This window comes from Condylura cristata, unplaced genomic scaffold (assembly GCF_000260355.1).
Source record: "Condylura cristata isolate star-nosed mole 26May11 unplaced genomic scaffold, ConCri1.0 scaffold00009, whole genome shotgun sequence".
NCBI lineage: Eukaryota > Metazoa > Chordata > Mammalia > Eulipotyphla > Talpidae > Condylura > Condylura cristata.
This window is the reverse complement of record NW_004567110.1, coordinates 11,733,197-11,749,515: the sequence shown is the minus strand read 5'-3', so window position 1 is coordinate 11,749,515 and position 16,319 is coordinate 11,733,197. Positions and strand designations below refer to the sequence as shown.

General features: G+C 38.6%; 1 protein-coding gene across 1 annotated transcript in view; it reads right to left on the bottom strand.

Annotated features, from left to right (window-relative positions):
- Positions 1-9,129: 9,129 nt before the first annotated feature.
- Positions 9,130-16,319, bottom strand: part of ATAD2 (ATPase family, AAA domain containing 2) — a 55,651-nt gene continuing 48,461 nt past the window's right edge. Inside the window, exons 23-28 of the mRNA XM_004679606.2 lie at positions 14,372-14,494; positions 14,105-14,245; positions 13,132-13,518; positions 11,322-11,455; positions 10,400-10,528; positions 9,130-9,751 (exon numbers count right to left, since the gene is read on the bottom strand). Of these exons, the coding sequence (XP_004679663.1) occupies positions 9,707-9,751; positions 10,400-10,528; positions 11,322-11,455; positions 13,132-13,518; positions 14,105-14,245; positions 14,372-14,494 (959 nt within the window). The 3' untranslated portion in view covers positions 9,130-9,706. The remainder of the gene's footprint in view (positions 9,752-10,399; positions 10,529-11,321; positions 11,456-13,131; positions 13,519-14,104; positions 14,246-14,371; positions 14,495-16,319) is intronic.

Below are 16,319 nucleotides of genomic sequence, written 5' to 3'. Positions count from 1 at the left end.
TGTAGGGAGGGGGACTCCCTGGTGGCACGGCAGGTTAAGACAGGTTAAGCCGCAGCACTATGGGGATATCTGCAGATACTGCAGATATGGAAGATCAAGAGTTCCATCCCCAGCCAGGGAGGTGGTGCCCATGGTGCAGAGAACCTCTCCTGCCTCTGCGTGGGCTGCTCCCCTCAGCAGTGTATTTCAGTCAATCCTATTCTGTCTCTGGCAAATTCTCTCACTCCCCCCACCTCACCTCTAATTTGCATCCCAGCTTTTGTATGCATAAATAAATCTTAAAAAAAAATATTGGTGTAGAAAAATGTTTAAATTGAGGAAAAACAACTACATTCTTAGAGTACTAACCAAGGGTTGTAAACTACAGAAGTTACCATCTCGGAGAAGATCTACCCACTCCGAATCCTGTCAGCTGACATGGACATCAACGCTGAAAAGGCAAATCTGCTTCCGTCATCCATCAAGAACTTTCAGACCCACTGCAGACATCCACCTTCCAGAAAACCTCACAGCTCACTGAACTCTGGCACTTTAGAGATCCTGTCTCAGTTTTCTCTTCTGGTATCCCTGTGAAGAAACTGGCACTATTTGCAGTTCACATATGAGCAATCCAAGGTTTGGAGACATGAACCTGCCCCATCAGTTATTTGCCCTGTAACCTGTCAGGTGAGGTTTGAAGCCACCTTGACTGATCCTGAAATGTAATAAGGAGGCTACCTATACTGCTTCCCAGAAGAAAGGCATTGCGTTAGCCTTTGCACAGGACCCGAGAGCACTCCCTGGCCCTGAAATCAGATGGTCCTCTGATCTTGCCCCAGACCCTCTGCCACTTACTACCTTCTGTTACGTGGTTGGCACAAAATGGAGTGACTTAAAACCCTAACCGTTCTATGGTGCAGAGGGCAGTTGTGTGGTTCTGCTGCCCTGGGGCAGGTTTGGTGGATCTTGGCTGGACTCACTCATGAGCACTTGGTCAGCAAGTGCGTTATCTGGAGGCCACCCAGGCCAGGATAGACTCATGCATATATCTGCAGTTGGCTACAGGTGGATCATCCAGAGACTAGGATTTTCCTGGGCCAGCTAGAAAGGCCTGTCACACATCACACATCCTGTGGTTCTCTGCCTGTTGATTACAGGGCTGACTGGAGTGCCTGTGTCTTACTTTCTAGAATATCCTGGACTCCTTCACACACACAGGAGTTTCAAGAAATGTGAGCAACAGTGCTTCAGATCCCTTAACCGGCTCAGAACTGTCACAAGATCATTTCTGCTGCAGTCCACAGTTCAAGTGAGTCCATAGCCAGCCCAGATTCCTCCTTGGATGGAAGCAGCTGCAAGTCATATCACCAAGGTGTGTGGATACAGGAAAAGCGAGCAATTATTATCATTTTTGTAATTGACTTACCACAATAATTGTATCACTAAAGACAGATTCCATTTTTTTTAAATTTTAAAAATTTCATTATTTTTGAACAAGATTTATTTTTGTTTACTTAGGCAAAAAAAAAAACCCTGAGATGTAGGCCAGAGGGGTGGAAGGTTAGAAGATTCACTAGAGACAGAGTGGGAGCAAAACAGGTGAATTTACTGAAATCCACTGCTGAGGGGAGCAGCGGGCAAGACAGGAGAGGTCTGCTGCGCCATGTGGGTCAGTTCCCTGGCAGGGATAAAACTCTGGCCACAATGGCAATAGCAGGATAGCATTTCTCTGAACCAACAGGGAAGCCCTAGTCTCTATTTTTAAAATTATATGTAGGTATATGTGCATATATACTTTTTTTACTGAAGTTTACAATGATTTAGCAGAATAAGTTCACGCCGCTTCAGCTGTACATTACCAAGTACAGTCACCAGCAAAGCTGCCATACTCCTCCATCAAGAACCAAGGGTCTCTCCACTGTTTCCACCCTTCCTCTCCCCCAGTAGCTTAAGCTGTGAATCCGATTTCTAGAATTGGTTTTGGTTTAGTTTCATCTGTTCTAAAGGCAGCTTTCTTAACCTCTCGGCTTTTACTCATCTGTAGAATGAAGGTATACAATTGTGCTCATCTCAAAGCATTCATAGCACATGTCAAAAGCCTGGCTTATCAATTTTTCAGAGAATTGTCAGCCGTGATGAATGTGATGAAATTTTGCAAGGTCTCTCCAGTCTGAAAGTCTTATGAATCTACATGGAAGGGAATTTAAGCTGATTTTACAGATAAGTATATATTTTGGTCCCATATGGTAGGACCTACTTGGATTTTCTCACCCTTGATTTTATTCTGTTCTAGTTCACTCTCTTCTGATTGTGGGGCAAAAACCTTAAGCTACACGCCCACTTCATCCTCTCCTCCCTTGACTATTCTTTTAAGATACTTCTAGAACATGGCCCTGCCAAGTGGTGTTAGCCCAATAGTCCAGTATGACTGTAAATGCTGTTCATCAGAGCTAAATGGCCTGGTTCTGAGTGCCCCAATTCCAAAACCCAGAGAATATGACTTGTCCATCACGTTGGACAAGGTCCGCATTGTCTAATCTGTCATGGTAGGTAGATGGGCAGACATGGAGGGAAAGGGCAGATTTCCAGGGAGCAGGGGCTGTCGAAAAATGTGCAGTGCCAACAGACAAAATGATTCACACTTCCTGGACTCAGGCAACCTTCTCTAATATTTTAAGTTAAACAAATAGTCCAAGCACTCAACTGCAAGGACTTTATAAAAACCCATCTTTTTCTCAACATCTGATAAAGTAAAGGCAGGATGGCTTTATTTCCCTCCCACTCAACAAACACCTACCCCACAATTTAGCTGTAGCACCAGTGTGTTAGATCGCTAGAGCTGACTATTTGTGTCTATCATTTATTTTTTTAAACGATTTATTTATTTATGCATACAGAACTGGGGTACAGGCCAGAGGTGCAGGGGCAATGAGAGGCGTCACTAGGGACAGAGTGGGGAAGAGAACAGACAAATCCAGGAAGTACACTGCTGAGGGAAGCAGTAGGCGGGTCAGGAGAGGTCTGCCTGCGCCATGCGGGTAACCTCTGGGGCCTGGGATCAAACTGAAACTGAAGTGGCTGCTTCTTGCTTTCAGTGCTGTGTCCTAACTCATCATGCCACCAGGGAGGGCCTATGTCTGTCATTTATAAATAAATCTTTTTTTAAGGTCCCCAGGCTGTGGTAAAGGTGGTCCTGCTGTGTACTTTTTAAAGGTTCTTATTATATTATGATGACAACAAAGGCTTTATTTCCAGTTACATGCCCTCAAGTGTTATTTCCACATGGCCTAAGACTAATGATCCTCAGCCCTGACTGGACATAGAATCACCAGGTGCTTTGAAATAATATCTATGTCCCGGTCCCCTGCCTCTACCAAGATTCTGACTATTTTGACTTAGGGTAGGATATAGGCATGGCTTTAAAATAAAAAACAAACTTTCCAAGTAATTCTAAAATGCAGTCTGTGTTGAGAATGTTGAGAATGTCTAGCCTCAGATAAAAGTAGAAATATGAGTAACTCTTACGAAGATTATGTAAGTTAGGAGTCTTAGCTAAGTATTTTGCCATCGTTTATTTTTTTTTTAAAGATTTATTTATTTGTTCATACAGAACTGGGGTACAGGCCAGAGGCTCAGGGGCGGCAAGAGGTTTCACCAGAGACGGAGTGGGGAGCAGACAGGCAGATGGACGAAGGACACTGCTGAGGGGAGCAGCGGGCGGGTCAGGAGAGGTGTGCGGTGCCATGTGGTCTCCTCCGGGGCAGGCGGGGATCGAACTCATGGGGAAGTGGCTTTAGCTTCCTAGTGCAGTGCTTTAACCCGCTGCGCCACCAGGGAGGGCTGCCGTAGTTTATTTTTAAAAAGATTTATTTATGCATACAAGAAAACTGGGGTGTCAGTCAGTGGTGCAGGGGTGAGAGGACTCACCTGAATGGGGAGAACAGCTGATTGACTGAAATACACTGCTGAGGGGAGCAGTAGGGGTGACAGGAGAGGTCAGCTGTGTCACATGCCACCTCCCAGGCAGGATCCAAAGCCTGAGCAGAGGCACTCAAGAGGCTGTGGGATAGCTTGAGAGTGCTGAGACTTTAACCCCTGAGCCACAAGGGAGGTCCTGCCATATAGTTTAAATTTTCACAACTACATCTCCAATTTTGTAGGCAAGGAAATGGAGGCTCAACATTGCCTTGCTGGAGTCCCACAGACGAAAAGGCAGAGACTGATTCAGATTTAAACATTTGTTAGCAGGGGCCTAGTTGGAGGTCAGACTTTTTCAGTTGATAGAGAAAAATCAGCAGAGAAGACATGCCTATTGGGGGACACTTTAAAAAACAGTTCTCGGGCTCTCCCTGGTGGCACAATGGGTTAGGACGCAGCACTGCAAGCAAGTTGCAGCCACTTCAGTGAGAGTTCAATCCCCGCCCCGGAGGTGACCCACATGATGCGGCAGACCTCTCCTGACCTGCCCATTGCTCCCCTCAGCAGTGTCCTTCGTCCATCTGCCTGTTCTGCTCCCCACTCTGTCTCTGGTGAAACCTCTCACCGCTCCTGCACTTCTGGCTTGTACCCCAGTTCTGTATGAATAAATAAATCAATCTTAAAAAACAAAACAAAACACAACAGTTCTCAAAGCCTTCCTTCATAATAGTCCTTCCAACCAAAGGCTCAGCAGCTATCTCCATTTGTCAGAACAGACTAGGCTATGGGCTGTGGTAAAGCTGCATGCCAGCAGCTCAACATAGACTGGTTTATTTTTCATTCATCAAGTTTTCCTGCAGCTCTGTGACTCCCTGCCAGTGACTCAGGGATTGCTCTGGGCTATGTAATTTGGAATACATGTCTTCTGGGTGGCTGAGGCAGGCACAAGAGACTTCCACTAGATATTCGATAGTTTGGTTTAAAAGTGAAACATGGTACTTCTGCTGACGGGTATTAGATCTGCTCTAGTAACAGGAAATGTGGGGGTGCACAAGGACATTTGGGTGAGCAATGTTTCTGCCATGTCACCCTAACAAGACACCTTTTATAGGAGAACACATTCCAGAAGATTGAAATCCAAGCTGTTTTTTCTTCTTTGTACATTTCATCGCATGATCCACTATATTTTTTCCAAAACAAAATTAAAAAATCTGTTTTCCCCTCAAATTATTGATTTCCCAGTCATTTTATAGCTACATAATTCTGGGAGATCAGCTTCACATCTTCATGAGTGCACATGCCTCCCTCACAATCCACCACATCTTTGAGTATGGATGTCTTCACTTCCTTTCCTCCTCCGTCCTAGTCCCCTTTGGTTATTTGTGTTTTGAAAGTGACTGAAATCATCTTGTAACTTTCACTGACTGATTTCACTGAGCACTTTGTTGCAAAGGTCAGTGCTTCATTTTTTTCAAAAGCTGTGTAGTACTTCAGAGTATAAATTCCACAGTTACAAGTCCTCCCTCAACGGGAGGTTGGTTCCATGACTTGGCTGCTGTGGCAAATCTGCTACATGGGAAGCTCTGATTTGATGCCACAGGCTGTCCTGCCCCAGCAACCAGTAAACTATACCTTCCATTCTTATGTGCTTTGGACTATAAAGGCAATGTTGAAAGTTTTTAGAGGTATGAGGCAATTTGCACATGTTGATATAATTTTGCCGTATTATACATTCCTTTGGTAAGGGGCATCTTATCTCATTCTTTTTTCTCTTCTAATGCCTTGCACACAGGTCTTCAATAACACATGTGCATGTTACATAAATTCAGCAAATACTGAGGAGATGGTCCCTGTCCTCAAATCTTCACTTTAAATACCCTGATACTGATTAGTATTATGCCTTGTCATTTGTACTGTACTTTAACCACCATTGTCTCATTTTAATGATGGATGTTACACACTGGAATTATACACCAATTAACTTGGACTTTTAAGTGAGTTTCTCAATTTGTAATCTACCTCCTTACACAACTTACCCCCCCGTCATAGCGGCATGAGACATAGGCAGTTTATATTACAGCCAGCAAAGTTACTCAATGCAATGGTTATTATACACTCCCCAAAGGTTAAACAACTCCTTTCTGATCATGCAGATAAATTTGCAGACTTTTTTGAAAAACATCTGCCTATCACAGTAGGACAATATGAAAATTTAAGAAATATTAAAATTTTAGTTTAGATACACGATAGTTTTCTTCTAATCTTTCGCCTTCTTCAAAATTGTTATTATTTAAAGGCACTTTTCAATTTTATGACGCATTTTCATTGCCATAATATGATCACTTTGCAGAAACTTTAAATGCAGAGATAAGAATACATCCATATTAAAAAATATATATATATCCATGATTATCCTTTTCTAACCACTAGTTTATTGGTATACTTCCAGATTGTCTACTTTTAAATTAAAGGAAAATAAGTTATCTCTATTTCTTCTCCTGAAAGGTTATTTGGTATAAGAATACTAGGAAACTGTCATTTTGGATAGACATTTTCATTTAGTGTTTCAGAGACTTTATTGTCAACATGCAACAGCTGTGAGGTGAAGGTTCAGAAGAAACCAGGGAATTTGAGTGATAGTGCTAATTTACATTTTCTCCCTAATTGTATGGGTAAACTTAAGAAAATTTAAGGAAGAAACAGAAAAGAGACATACCCTGTGGTCCTAAATATAAACCATGTAAACGGAATGAAAAAATTTTTTATTATAGAACATAGGATTGGGTAACTTATTTTTCTTCAAATAAAGCCAAAGCTGTATCTTTTTTTAAGACCCTGATTTTCCTAAATATTCACCACAGCAAATAGCTGTAATTAGGATTCATCACACATAATCAGTCTCCAAATTATTTCATGAATACATTCTCTATTGCAATGAGTCCCACCCTACCCCCCCTCCCCGCCCCCAAGTCACTTTCTGAGCCAGCTAAGTTTCACAATGGCCTTCTAAAAACGCAAACTCACACTGTCTGCTTGTCCTGGGCACCCATATCAGGCACTCCCAACTCTATGAAATGTTTTATTCCCATATCTTTTGAACATTTAAATCATTTGATTTGGTGTTTGCTCCGAAGATAGTAGTATTCCAAGAGTCCGCTCACTGCGTATTAAGTGCTGTTCTGATGCCCAGCCAGAGCTCAGCTGTTGGCAAGGGCAGACTGCTCAAGTGTAGTGATTTTATTTCCAACCTTCGCATACTAAAATTATATAGCCTAAACACAAAGCTTCCAGATTTCCCTCTTAAAAACTGAACAAAAACATAATTTAGCATTGCCACAAAATAACTGAGGCAATCTTTGAAATGGGAATTTAAAAATAAAATAGATAGACTCAATAAAATATGGAGGAAATGAATCTTGCTTATAAGATTTGGTAATAGATGAGAAACTGCAACATACATATTATTAGGACACTTATATTTTTCTACTTTTACTGTATAAAAGGAATGCCTTAGGTTGGGCTCTCCCTGAAGTAGATCCTGAGTAAAGGACGTGAGAGCAAGGTGATGCCATGAAGTGCAGGCAGGCAGAGGTGGGGGGAAGTGAGGGAAGGGAAGGAAGCCTCAGAAGGTTATTGCTCTGAGATAATGGGGACCAACCCCATTGGACAACCTTGGAAAGCCAACAGAAAATTCCATGCATCAGACACATCTTAGAGTTGCCCCACCTAAGGGGCAGGAGGGTATCTCTCACCATCTATATGGCAACTATTCCCACTCAGGGTGTTAATCTTCTGTAGTTTCCAACTGACATCCAGCACAGACTGTCAGAACCCCCCACCCAATGGGAATGTAGATCTTTACAGGTCGCCATTACCAGAGCATGCTGGTGCCAAGGCAGCAGGAAGAGCACATCTACATGGCCAAGGGCAAGGGTTTCAATCACAAGGACCTAGTGGAATCCTGCTTATGCCACTTGTAAGACTGAGTAAATGAATTTTTAAAAGATTTATTTATTTATGCATACAAGAACTGGAGTACAGGCCAGAGATGCAGAGGGTGAGAGGATTCACCAGTAACAGTAGCATTCCAGGCTGGCTATTTCAGCTTAATTTTTTTTAAAAAAAGATTTATTTATTTGTGCATACAGAACTCAGGTACAGGGGCGCAGGGGCGGCGAGAGGCTTCACCAGAGACAGAGTGGGGAGCAGAGGAGGCAGATCAACGAAGTACACTGCTGAGGGGAGCAGCAGGCGGGTCAGGAGAGGTCTGCTATGCCATGTGGTCACTTCCGGGGCAGGCGGGGATCGAACTCATGCAGAAGTGGCTTTAGCTTCTCAGTGCTGTGCTTTAACCCACTGCGTCACCAGGGAGGGCCCTGTTTCAGCTTAATTTTGAAAGACTACATAGAAGTGTAGACAAATACCTTCCAAGTCCATGGACAGTATCCATCATGAAAAGGACTGGAAGGAAAATTAGTCTCTGCAGCTAAAGAATATATGCCATTCTAAGCATAAGCTTCCCAATGTCAGTTTTATTTAAAAAATGACTTTTGTACTGGTTTTACTAAATTCTCTGTAGAATATTTTAAAATAATGAAGAAATAAGACAAATCTGAGAAGCAATTCTCACCTTTAAAATTTATTACAGAAACTATAAATACAAAATGAAATTCTAGTTATAAAAGATGCATCTGGAATAAGTTATAATAAACCTCAATAAAAATGAGCATAGATGTGTATGTGTGACACACACTTAAATGTTTTCAGTAACTGCCACTGCTTTATATATTACGTAATACAGTAACTACTACTTAAGTATCTGAAATTACTGGTTTTAAGGCTTTACAATATCCAGATAAATCAACAATCAAAGGCAGCTCAATTCTGAAATTGTTCAAGAATTGAGAATCTCTTCTATGATCACTATCTTCTCTTCCAACAAAAGCCATTTTATAAAGTTCTAATATCAGAATTCCTCCTAAAAGATGAATGGTGGTGAATGGTTTAATTTCTTTAGGAGGGAAAAGTATTTTTTGTACCATTAATATAAAATTTATTATTTTATATAATTATGTATAAAAGGTATTTCTACAATAGAAGCAAAACACAAATTTAGGATATAGCTTTCAAATATAAAACCTTTTTTCTATTAAAAAGCTGCTTAACAAAGTAGTTATTAACACATCTGTTGTACATATAATCTTAAAATAAACCAAAAAATATTAAAATCTATTAACCCAAATTAGAATTATAAAAATGTTTATTTAAAAAGCATTAATTTTGAGTAACGAGAGTACAGCCAGAACTTGTCCAACACGGCCCTGAAAATCATGACCTGAACACTGTGGATGGAGAAGGGAAGCAGAAAGGAAGCAGGAAATGGCCATTAAAGAAAATAAAGATAATAAAAGAATGGCAAAACACAAGTGATGTTTCTAGTTTTATACAATAAACTTTTTAGGAAGGATAAAATTAAAAGTGCTTAAACCAAAACATGTCAATGTCACCCATTACTTGTTGACATTAGTTATCATTAGTTGTCAAAAAACATTAGTTATCAAAATAATTTTATTAAGAGGAGGCCACACTTCAACTGACAAGCCAAAGCATTACTCACATCATAGTGCCTTGTTCAACTTCAATATTTATCATTTTTTTTATCTTACACATGTACATAAATACTAAGGAATTTTAAATATTGTTATTTACTCTTTTTCTTAAAAATGCAGAATTTCACTTTCAGTTATGCAGGCATGAGAAAGGTGAAGCAATAGGAACTGGAATACAAAAAATATTCCATACCATGATGTCATGATCTGGAACAACTGAAATTTTCAACCTCTTGTTCCATTTTCTAAATAAAGGATAAGAAAGAAAAACAGTGAGTTCAAAAATAGAAAAAGCTAAAGAGATAGTAGTCATTTGCTCCCCCTGCCAGTAAACAACTTTAAAGATATTATTACACATGCACATATACCTAAGAGTGTCATCAATAAGAATTCACTAATTAAATTCCATTGAAATGAGATTGAGCCATGTTCATGTTATGTTAAATTGAAATTGTTATAATCAAGGCACTGATGTACTTATAAATACTAGTATTTTATATTTCACCAGTACTAGTATTACATATACATTACATGATGTGGGTACCACAGTATGCTTTAGTCTAAGGTATATTAAATACTATGCATCTTGTATAAATTAGAAGCTATCTGTACTACAGTATGTACACTCATATATACCCTATACGGATATCATCCAATATTTACTTTTAGAAATTAGTTTTCTTAGATCTATTATAAAAGAAAGTAAAGATGAATAGGTAAAAAGGAGCCACATAACTTCAATAATATATAAAACATTTTTCAGTTTACTGATAATTTCACTTTTAATAAAAGAAACAAATTAATGATGTACTAAGATTAGAACATACAGAACTCATTGTATCTAAAAATCCATAAACTACAATTACAGTTAATTTCTTATATAGACTGGTTACCTGAATAAGTGATGTTTTGTCATAGTCCCTGCGATGCTGGTAAATGCACTGACTGATCACTGCATACAAATTTTCCAACTGAAAAATATTATAGTCTTGACTTTTTTTAATAACTGTCTTCAAAAGATTCTGAAAGAAAACATATTTACAACATGTGTGAGATAATTTCCCAGACACAAGTTATTTTTATTTGAAGATTTGGGTAATTTTTATTATTTAAGTCCCTGGGAGGGCACACCAAATTCAGAGCCTACACACCTTCTAGTGGTTCTCTGACAAGTAGCTATATTTGACTTTATCATCATCCTATGATCCTGGCCTCTGCCATAGGGATCTCTACTCTAAAATCTTTAGCTAAGGAAATGGCCATTTTCAATTCTAGCCATGTACATCTCCAAATTGAAAAATAATCTCAAATGAGGTTAATAGGAAAAGCAATGCATGCACAATTTCATGGCACTATAAATATTCTAATAAATTTCATTATGTGGAAAAAAAAGGTACAATCATAAATGAAATACTTCACCATTGCAGTGTTTTTTCCTACTGCAACTGTCAATGGATTTCTGTGATTCTTAAAGTCTAGTTCTACCATGATATGCCATTACTTTAATTAACAAAACATGTCCGTTCTGGTTAAGTAAAAACTAATGAAAAATGTCATAGTAAAAAATAATTAAAATGGTCATAGGTAATGGCCATAAAAAGAGGATCAATGATGTAGACAAGTACGTTAAAAACTGTAATATCAACTCGCTAGCCACTCCCAACCATCCAACCTCTGAGTTATTTTGGACTCCATTTCTTCTTTCATAGAAGATCATTATTTATTACATACCAAATTGACACATTACACAATCACAATCCCCTTACAGGTCATGCTACTAATCCGTACAATGAAAGCATTAAGTTCATTACATACTTTTAACCGCTCATGGTCCACAACAAGTGAGGGTGTAGGCTGAGAAAGAATTGCCAGAGCCTTCTCAACACTGATGAGCTGCTGTTGCTCTACTTGGGATCGTCTAGCTCGAGTCATTCGCAGAACACACATTTCTAGAATGAAAAATTACTATGATTTGGTCTACAGATATTATAACTTCTAGCGTAAATACTTGGTCAAAAAACAGGGCACAAAAATCATTTCTGGCTTATTGATACTCTGCTGTAATATTAAGATGCTGCCACTTACACATTCAAAAAAACTGAGGACATTTGATAAGTATCTCTCAAAAAAATGACTTATTTCAGGGAATCTGTCTCCTACCAAAGCACGAGACCCAGAATTTAAGAGCTGGAAAAATGAGTTATCTAGAATAGAAGTGCCAACTACCACTCAGAGGCCACATCTAGCCTGCTGCTATTAAGTACAGGTTTATTAGAACACACTCATACCCACTTTACATATGCATGTCAATGTGGCTTTTTGAACAGAATGTTGTGATAGAGAACCTGTGGCTAAATATTTTCTAACTGGTCCTTTACCCAAAAAGTTTACTAATTTATGACCTATAACAATCTTTACAAGAAGATGACAAAAATGAAGTAAGGAGGGCTGAAAAAACTTTTTATTTCCCTAAAGATTTCTTTATTTATGCATACAAGAACTGGGGTACAGGCCAGTTCAGGTGCAGGAAGTGAGAGGATTCATAGATAGAGTGGGGAGCAGAATGCATGTCAGGAGAGGTCTCCTGCACCATGTGGGTAACTTCCTGACCAGGGATCGAACTTGTGCTGCAGTGGCTGGGCTTTAACCCACTGCATGAAGGCCTGAAGAAACTTTTCTAAGGTCAATATACGTAACTGTTATAAGAAATAGGGTAAGTACCCAATATTTAAACAAGTACCTGTCCCACTAAATAGCATCTGTTCAAAAAAAATAATGACCAAACAAACAAAAACAGCAACAACTTTGAATCCAAAAAAACATACTAACGGAGGATTAACATATATCCACACTGGGAAGGTGATGTCAGCCATTCTATTATGATTACTCAAACACATTTCATGATGTCCCTGAAAATTATTTACTGACAGTGTATAAACCACTGAAAAACCCAATCTGATGAACTCAATACTTGTTCTTGACAACATATACCTTGCACCCTGTTACTCCTTTTTAAATTTTTCTAGGACTAAAAAGTATTTGCATTTTCCAAACACCAAACATATCTACTGCAGAGGTACAAGATCCAGACAGAAGACAATTCCAAATGAAAAATTGGGGGAGTAGAATCACTAAATATAAATAATCTTGGATCTATTCTAAAATAGGGATAGATGAGTGGTGGAGGTGAGTTAATACTTACTCTACATTACTGAGCAAGAATCACAGGAAGCTGCTTATTGTGCTTAAAAAAATCAGGTAGCACCCTGGCAGATTTTAAAAATTGCATGGCTAAGCACCATGATACGTGCTTTATAGATATTTTATCCAAGCCTCAAAATACTTCATTACTTTATGACTATATCCCTCAAGTTTGCAGGTGACACAACTAATGCCGACAGGTCAAATACCTTTGGACAGGTGACAAACTAGTAAGTAGTGAAGCAGGGACTCAATTTCAGGTATGCTGATGCTGAAACATGCTTTAAATAACAGTGACTTACTAGCCTAACCACTATTACTGTTTTATTAATTAACAAATACTTGCACTCTGAAAGAAAAGGAAAAGGAATAATGGAGATGACAGTTATGTAAGAACTTTAAGTGAAATTTAATTAAAACTTACCTTTTGTTTCATTTTCATCAGAAATATCTACTATGTGAGAGCTAGACGTATCTCCATTGCAAGCAATTTTATCTTTCCTCGATTCTGGATATACTACAGTCTTCCTTGATTCTTCAAGTTCATTCTCAATACTACAAGTATTATTTCCCAATTCTGTTTTGCTTTCAGAAGCATTTTGCTGCTTCTCACTTTCTTCCATTGAAGATTCTCCTGTGTTTCCCGTCTCATTGTGATCTACACTTGTATCTTGATTTTCCTCTGTATCACTCTCAATTTTGTCATCCACAACATTTTGGCCATCATCTTTTGCTTGAGAAATCCTCCTTCGTTTTGTTATATTGCCTAAATGCCACTTCGACTTTTTGCGGATTTTTCTCTTCAACTGAGCTTCAAAGAATTCAAGAAAAACGACAGAATGTTCAACAATTTTCTAAAATCCAAGTGGAGGGTTGGGGGAACAGAAAAATTTCTTCTGAGATAGAAGAGAATAGAATTTGAGATTTTACTTATGTATGGTTGACTATATAAAAAAGTGGAATACTATAAAAAGAAGGTAGAGGTGGAAATAAATGACCTATCAGTCTACAGACTTTGGATTTTATCTTTAATATATATTTTTTGTAAGCACTGAATCATTTTAAGGAAGGTAATGACATGATCTGCTTGAGGTCTGTATTACAAAGTTCATATTGGCAGTACTATAAGGAATGAACTGGAGAAGGGGAGTTACATCCTAAGAATAAGGACAAATGGAAAGAGTATTTACAGGAAATGAAAATCAGTTTTAAATGAAGTCACTGCACAAAGAGATGAAGAAGGTATTTTGCACAAATAGAAGTGGGTTTTTTTAAGAATGCAATGTTTCCTTAACTTTAACAAAATAATATTAATAAAGGAAAATAAAGGAGAAAGTAAATGGGACTAGAAAAGAAAAAAATTCACGTAAAAAGTACCCAACACTTGCAGTACTTACCTGGAGTACTGCAAGCCACAGGAGTACTGGGTGCCTTTAGCTTCTCATTCTGCTCTGGATCTGATCTTTTATCAACAGGAATGGAATTTTGCTTTGGCATCACATGGTAGTAAGATGGGGCATATTTGGAAGAACTACAACCTTGTAAATAGAAATATGGGCTATCATATTAATTTTCCAGATTTTAAAATTACATGAAGGATTAATTTAAAAGAATCTATATACTACATCTGAAACATTTATTGTAATACCAAATCAGTTTTCTACCTCTTTTTTTTCTAGATTCCTGAATTTCTTCACAAAGTTGCTCAAAGTCTTCATCAAGTTCTTCCTTAATTATTGCATAGGCAGTATCTCTTAAAGCACAGGCTCTATGTCTAATAAGACGATCTGAGAAATGAATAAAGAAATTTTTGTTACTAAAATAAATTCAACATGTTGGGTTAAGATTGCAGCCAGGGAGGTGACCCACATGATGTGGCAGACCTCTCCTGGCCTCCTGCTGTTCCCCCCAGCAGTTTGTTTCAGTAGATTGCCTGTTCTGCTCTCTGCTCTTGTCTCTAGGAAACCCTCCTACCCCTTCACACTCTGGCCTGCACCCCAGTTCTTATATGTATAAATAAATAAATCTTAAAAAAAAAAAAGAAGGCAAGGAAGGTGATCAGTGTCATCTGTGAACCAGGAATATTTTGGATACAACAGGTGATATATATGACAGAGAAAGTAAACAGAGACAATGGCACAGCAAACTCTGGCAGGAAAAAAATCCCAAATTCAGAGTTCAAGCACTGTTAACTGAAATATACTTTGAGAGAGAAAGCAGACTAACAAGTGAATGTCAGCTTGCCTGAATGGCTACGTGCCTGAATGGCTACCTCAGTCCCCCAACAGGGCAGTAGGTTGCAATATTTATACTCAGTTCTATTTGGGATTGAGGTTGCAGGGGCTTCTAACATGACATTTGGAACAAAGGAAAGACAAGCCAGTATCCGAGCAGCGGTTCCCAGTTTTGTGATAATATCAATTCACCTGGGAATTTATTAGAAACTATGAAGATGGAGCTCTGCAATCTGTATATTAATAAGTTTGTTTAGAGCGTCTGATAGCCGTTCAAGTTTAGTCCATGGCATATTTAGATGTTCACAATGAAAAGAAAAGCAGTAGCACAAGCATGAGTGCAATGAGGTAAAAGCTTCCTTCTTTCCAACTTAGTGCACTATTTCCCATGGCATACCACCAGAACTCTGAACTAAAGGGGAAAATTAAGGGATGGTAGATAACAGATCAAAGAAGAATAATGAGTTTATTAAAACAACAACAACAAAAAACCCCTAAAAAACCACAACTCTCAGTAGGTCCCTACATAAATCATCTAATTTATGAGCACTAACAATTTTAAAACAGAAAGTCAAATTAACATAACATGCACTATTAAAAAAGAAATTACCCACTTAGAAAACAAATTCGGAGTAGAGACAGGGAACTACATAATATTGTTTTTAAGCTTTATAGCTTGAATACTTTATGTGGACACTACATTCATAAAACAAGAATAGGAAGCTAAGAAAAAGGACCTAAAAAAGAACATTTTGGGGAAATGAACAACTTTGGAGCATGTATATCAACACTTGACTATTATCATTATGTGTATAGAGAAATCATTAGAATATTCCTTATTTTATGTATCATTAAGATGGATATATGTATAGTGAAGAACTAGAAAGATTAAAAAAAAAAAAATCTGGAAAGATATCCCAAAATTTAAGGGTCCTCCTTTGAAGAAAGGAAATGGGATTTAATTTTCAAATGCTACTTGCAAGAATACTTTATTTTATTTTATTTTTTTTTAGATTTATTTATTTATTCATACAGAACTGGGGTACAAGCCAGAGGCTCAGGGGCGGTGAGAGGCTTCACCAGAGACAGAGTGGGGAGCAGAACAGGCAGACTGACGAAGTACACTGCTGAGGGGAGCAGCGGGCGGGCCAGGAGAGGTCTGGCTCGCCATGTGGTCTCCTCCGGGGCAGGCGGCAGGCGGGAATCGAACTCATGCGGAAGTGGCTTCAGATTCTCAGTGCTGCGCTTTAACCCGCTGCGCCACCAGGGAGGGCCGCAAGAATACTTTAATTAAAATTGTTATTATCTAAAACTAAGAGCTTTTTCAGACCTACTTTAATATAGCTAACTTGGGAAAGAACACTAAAATACAAAGGAA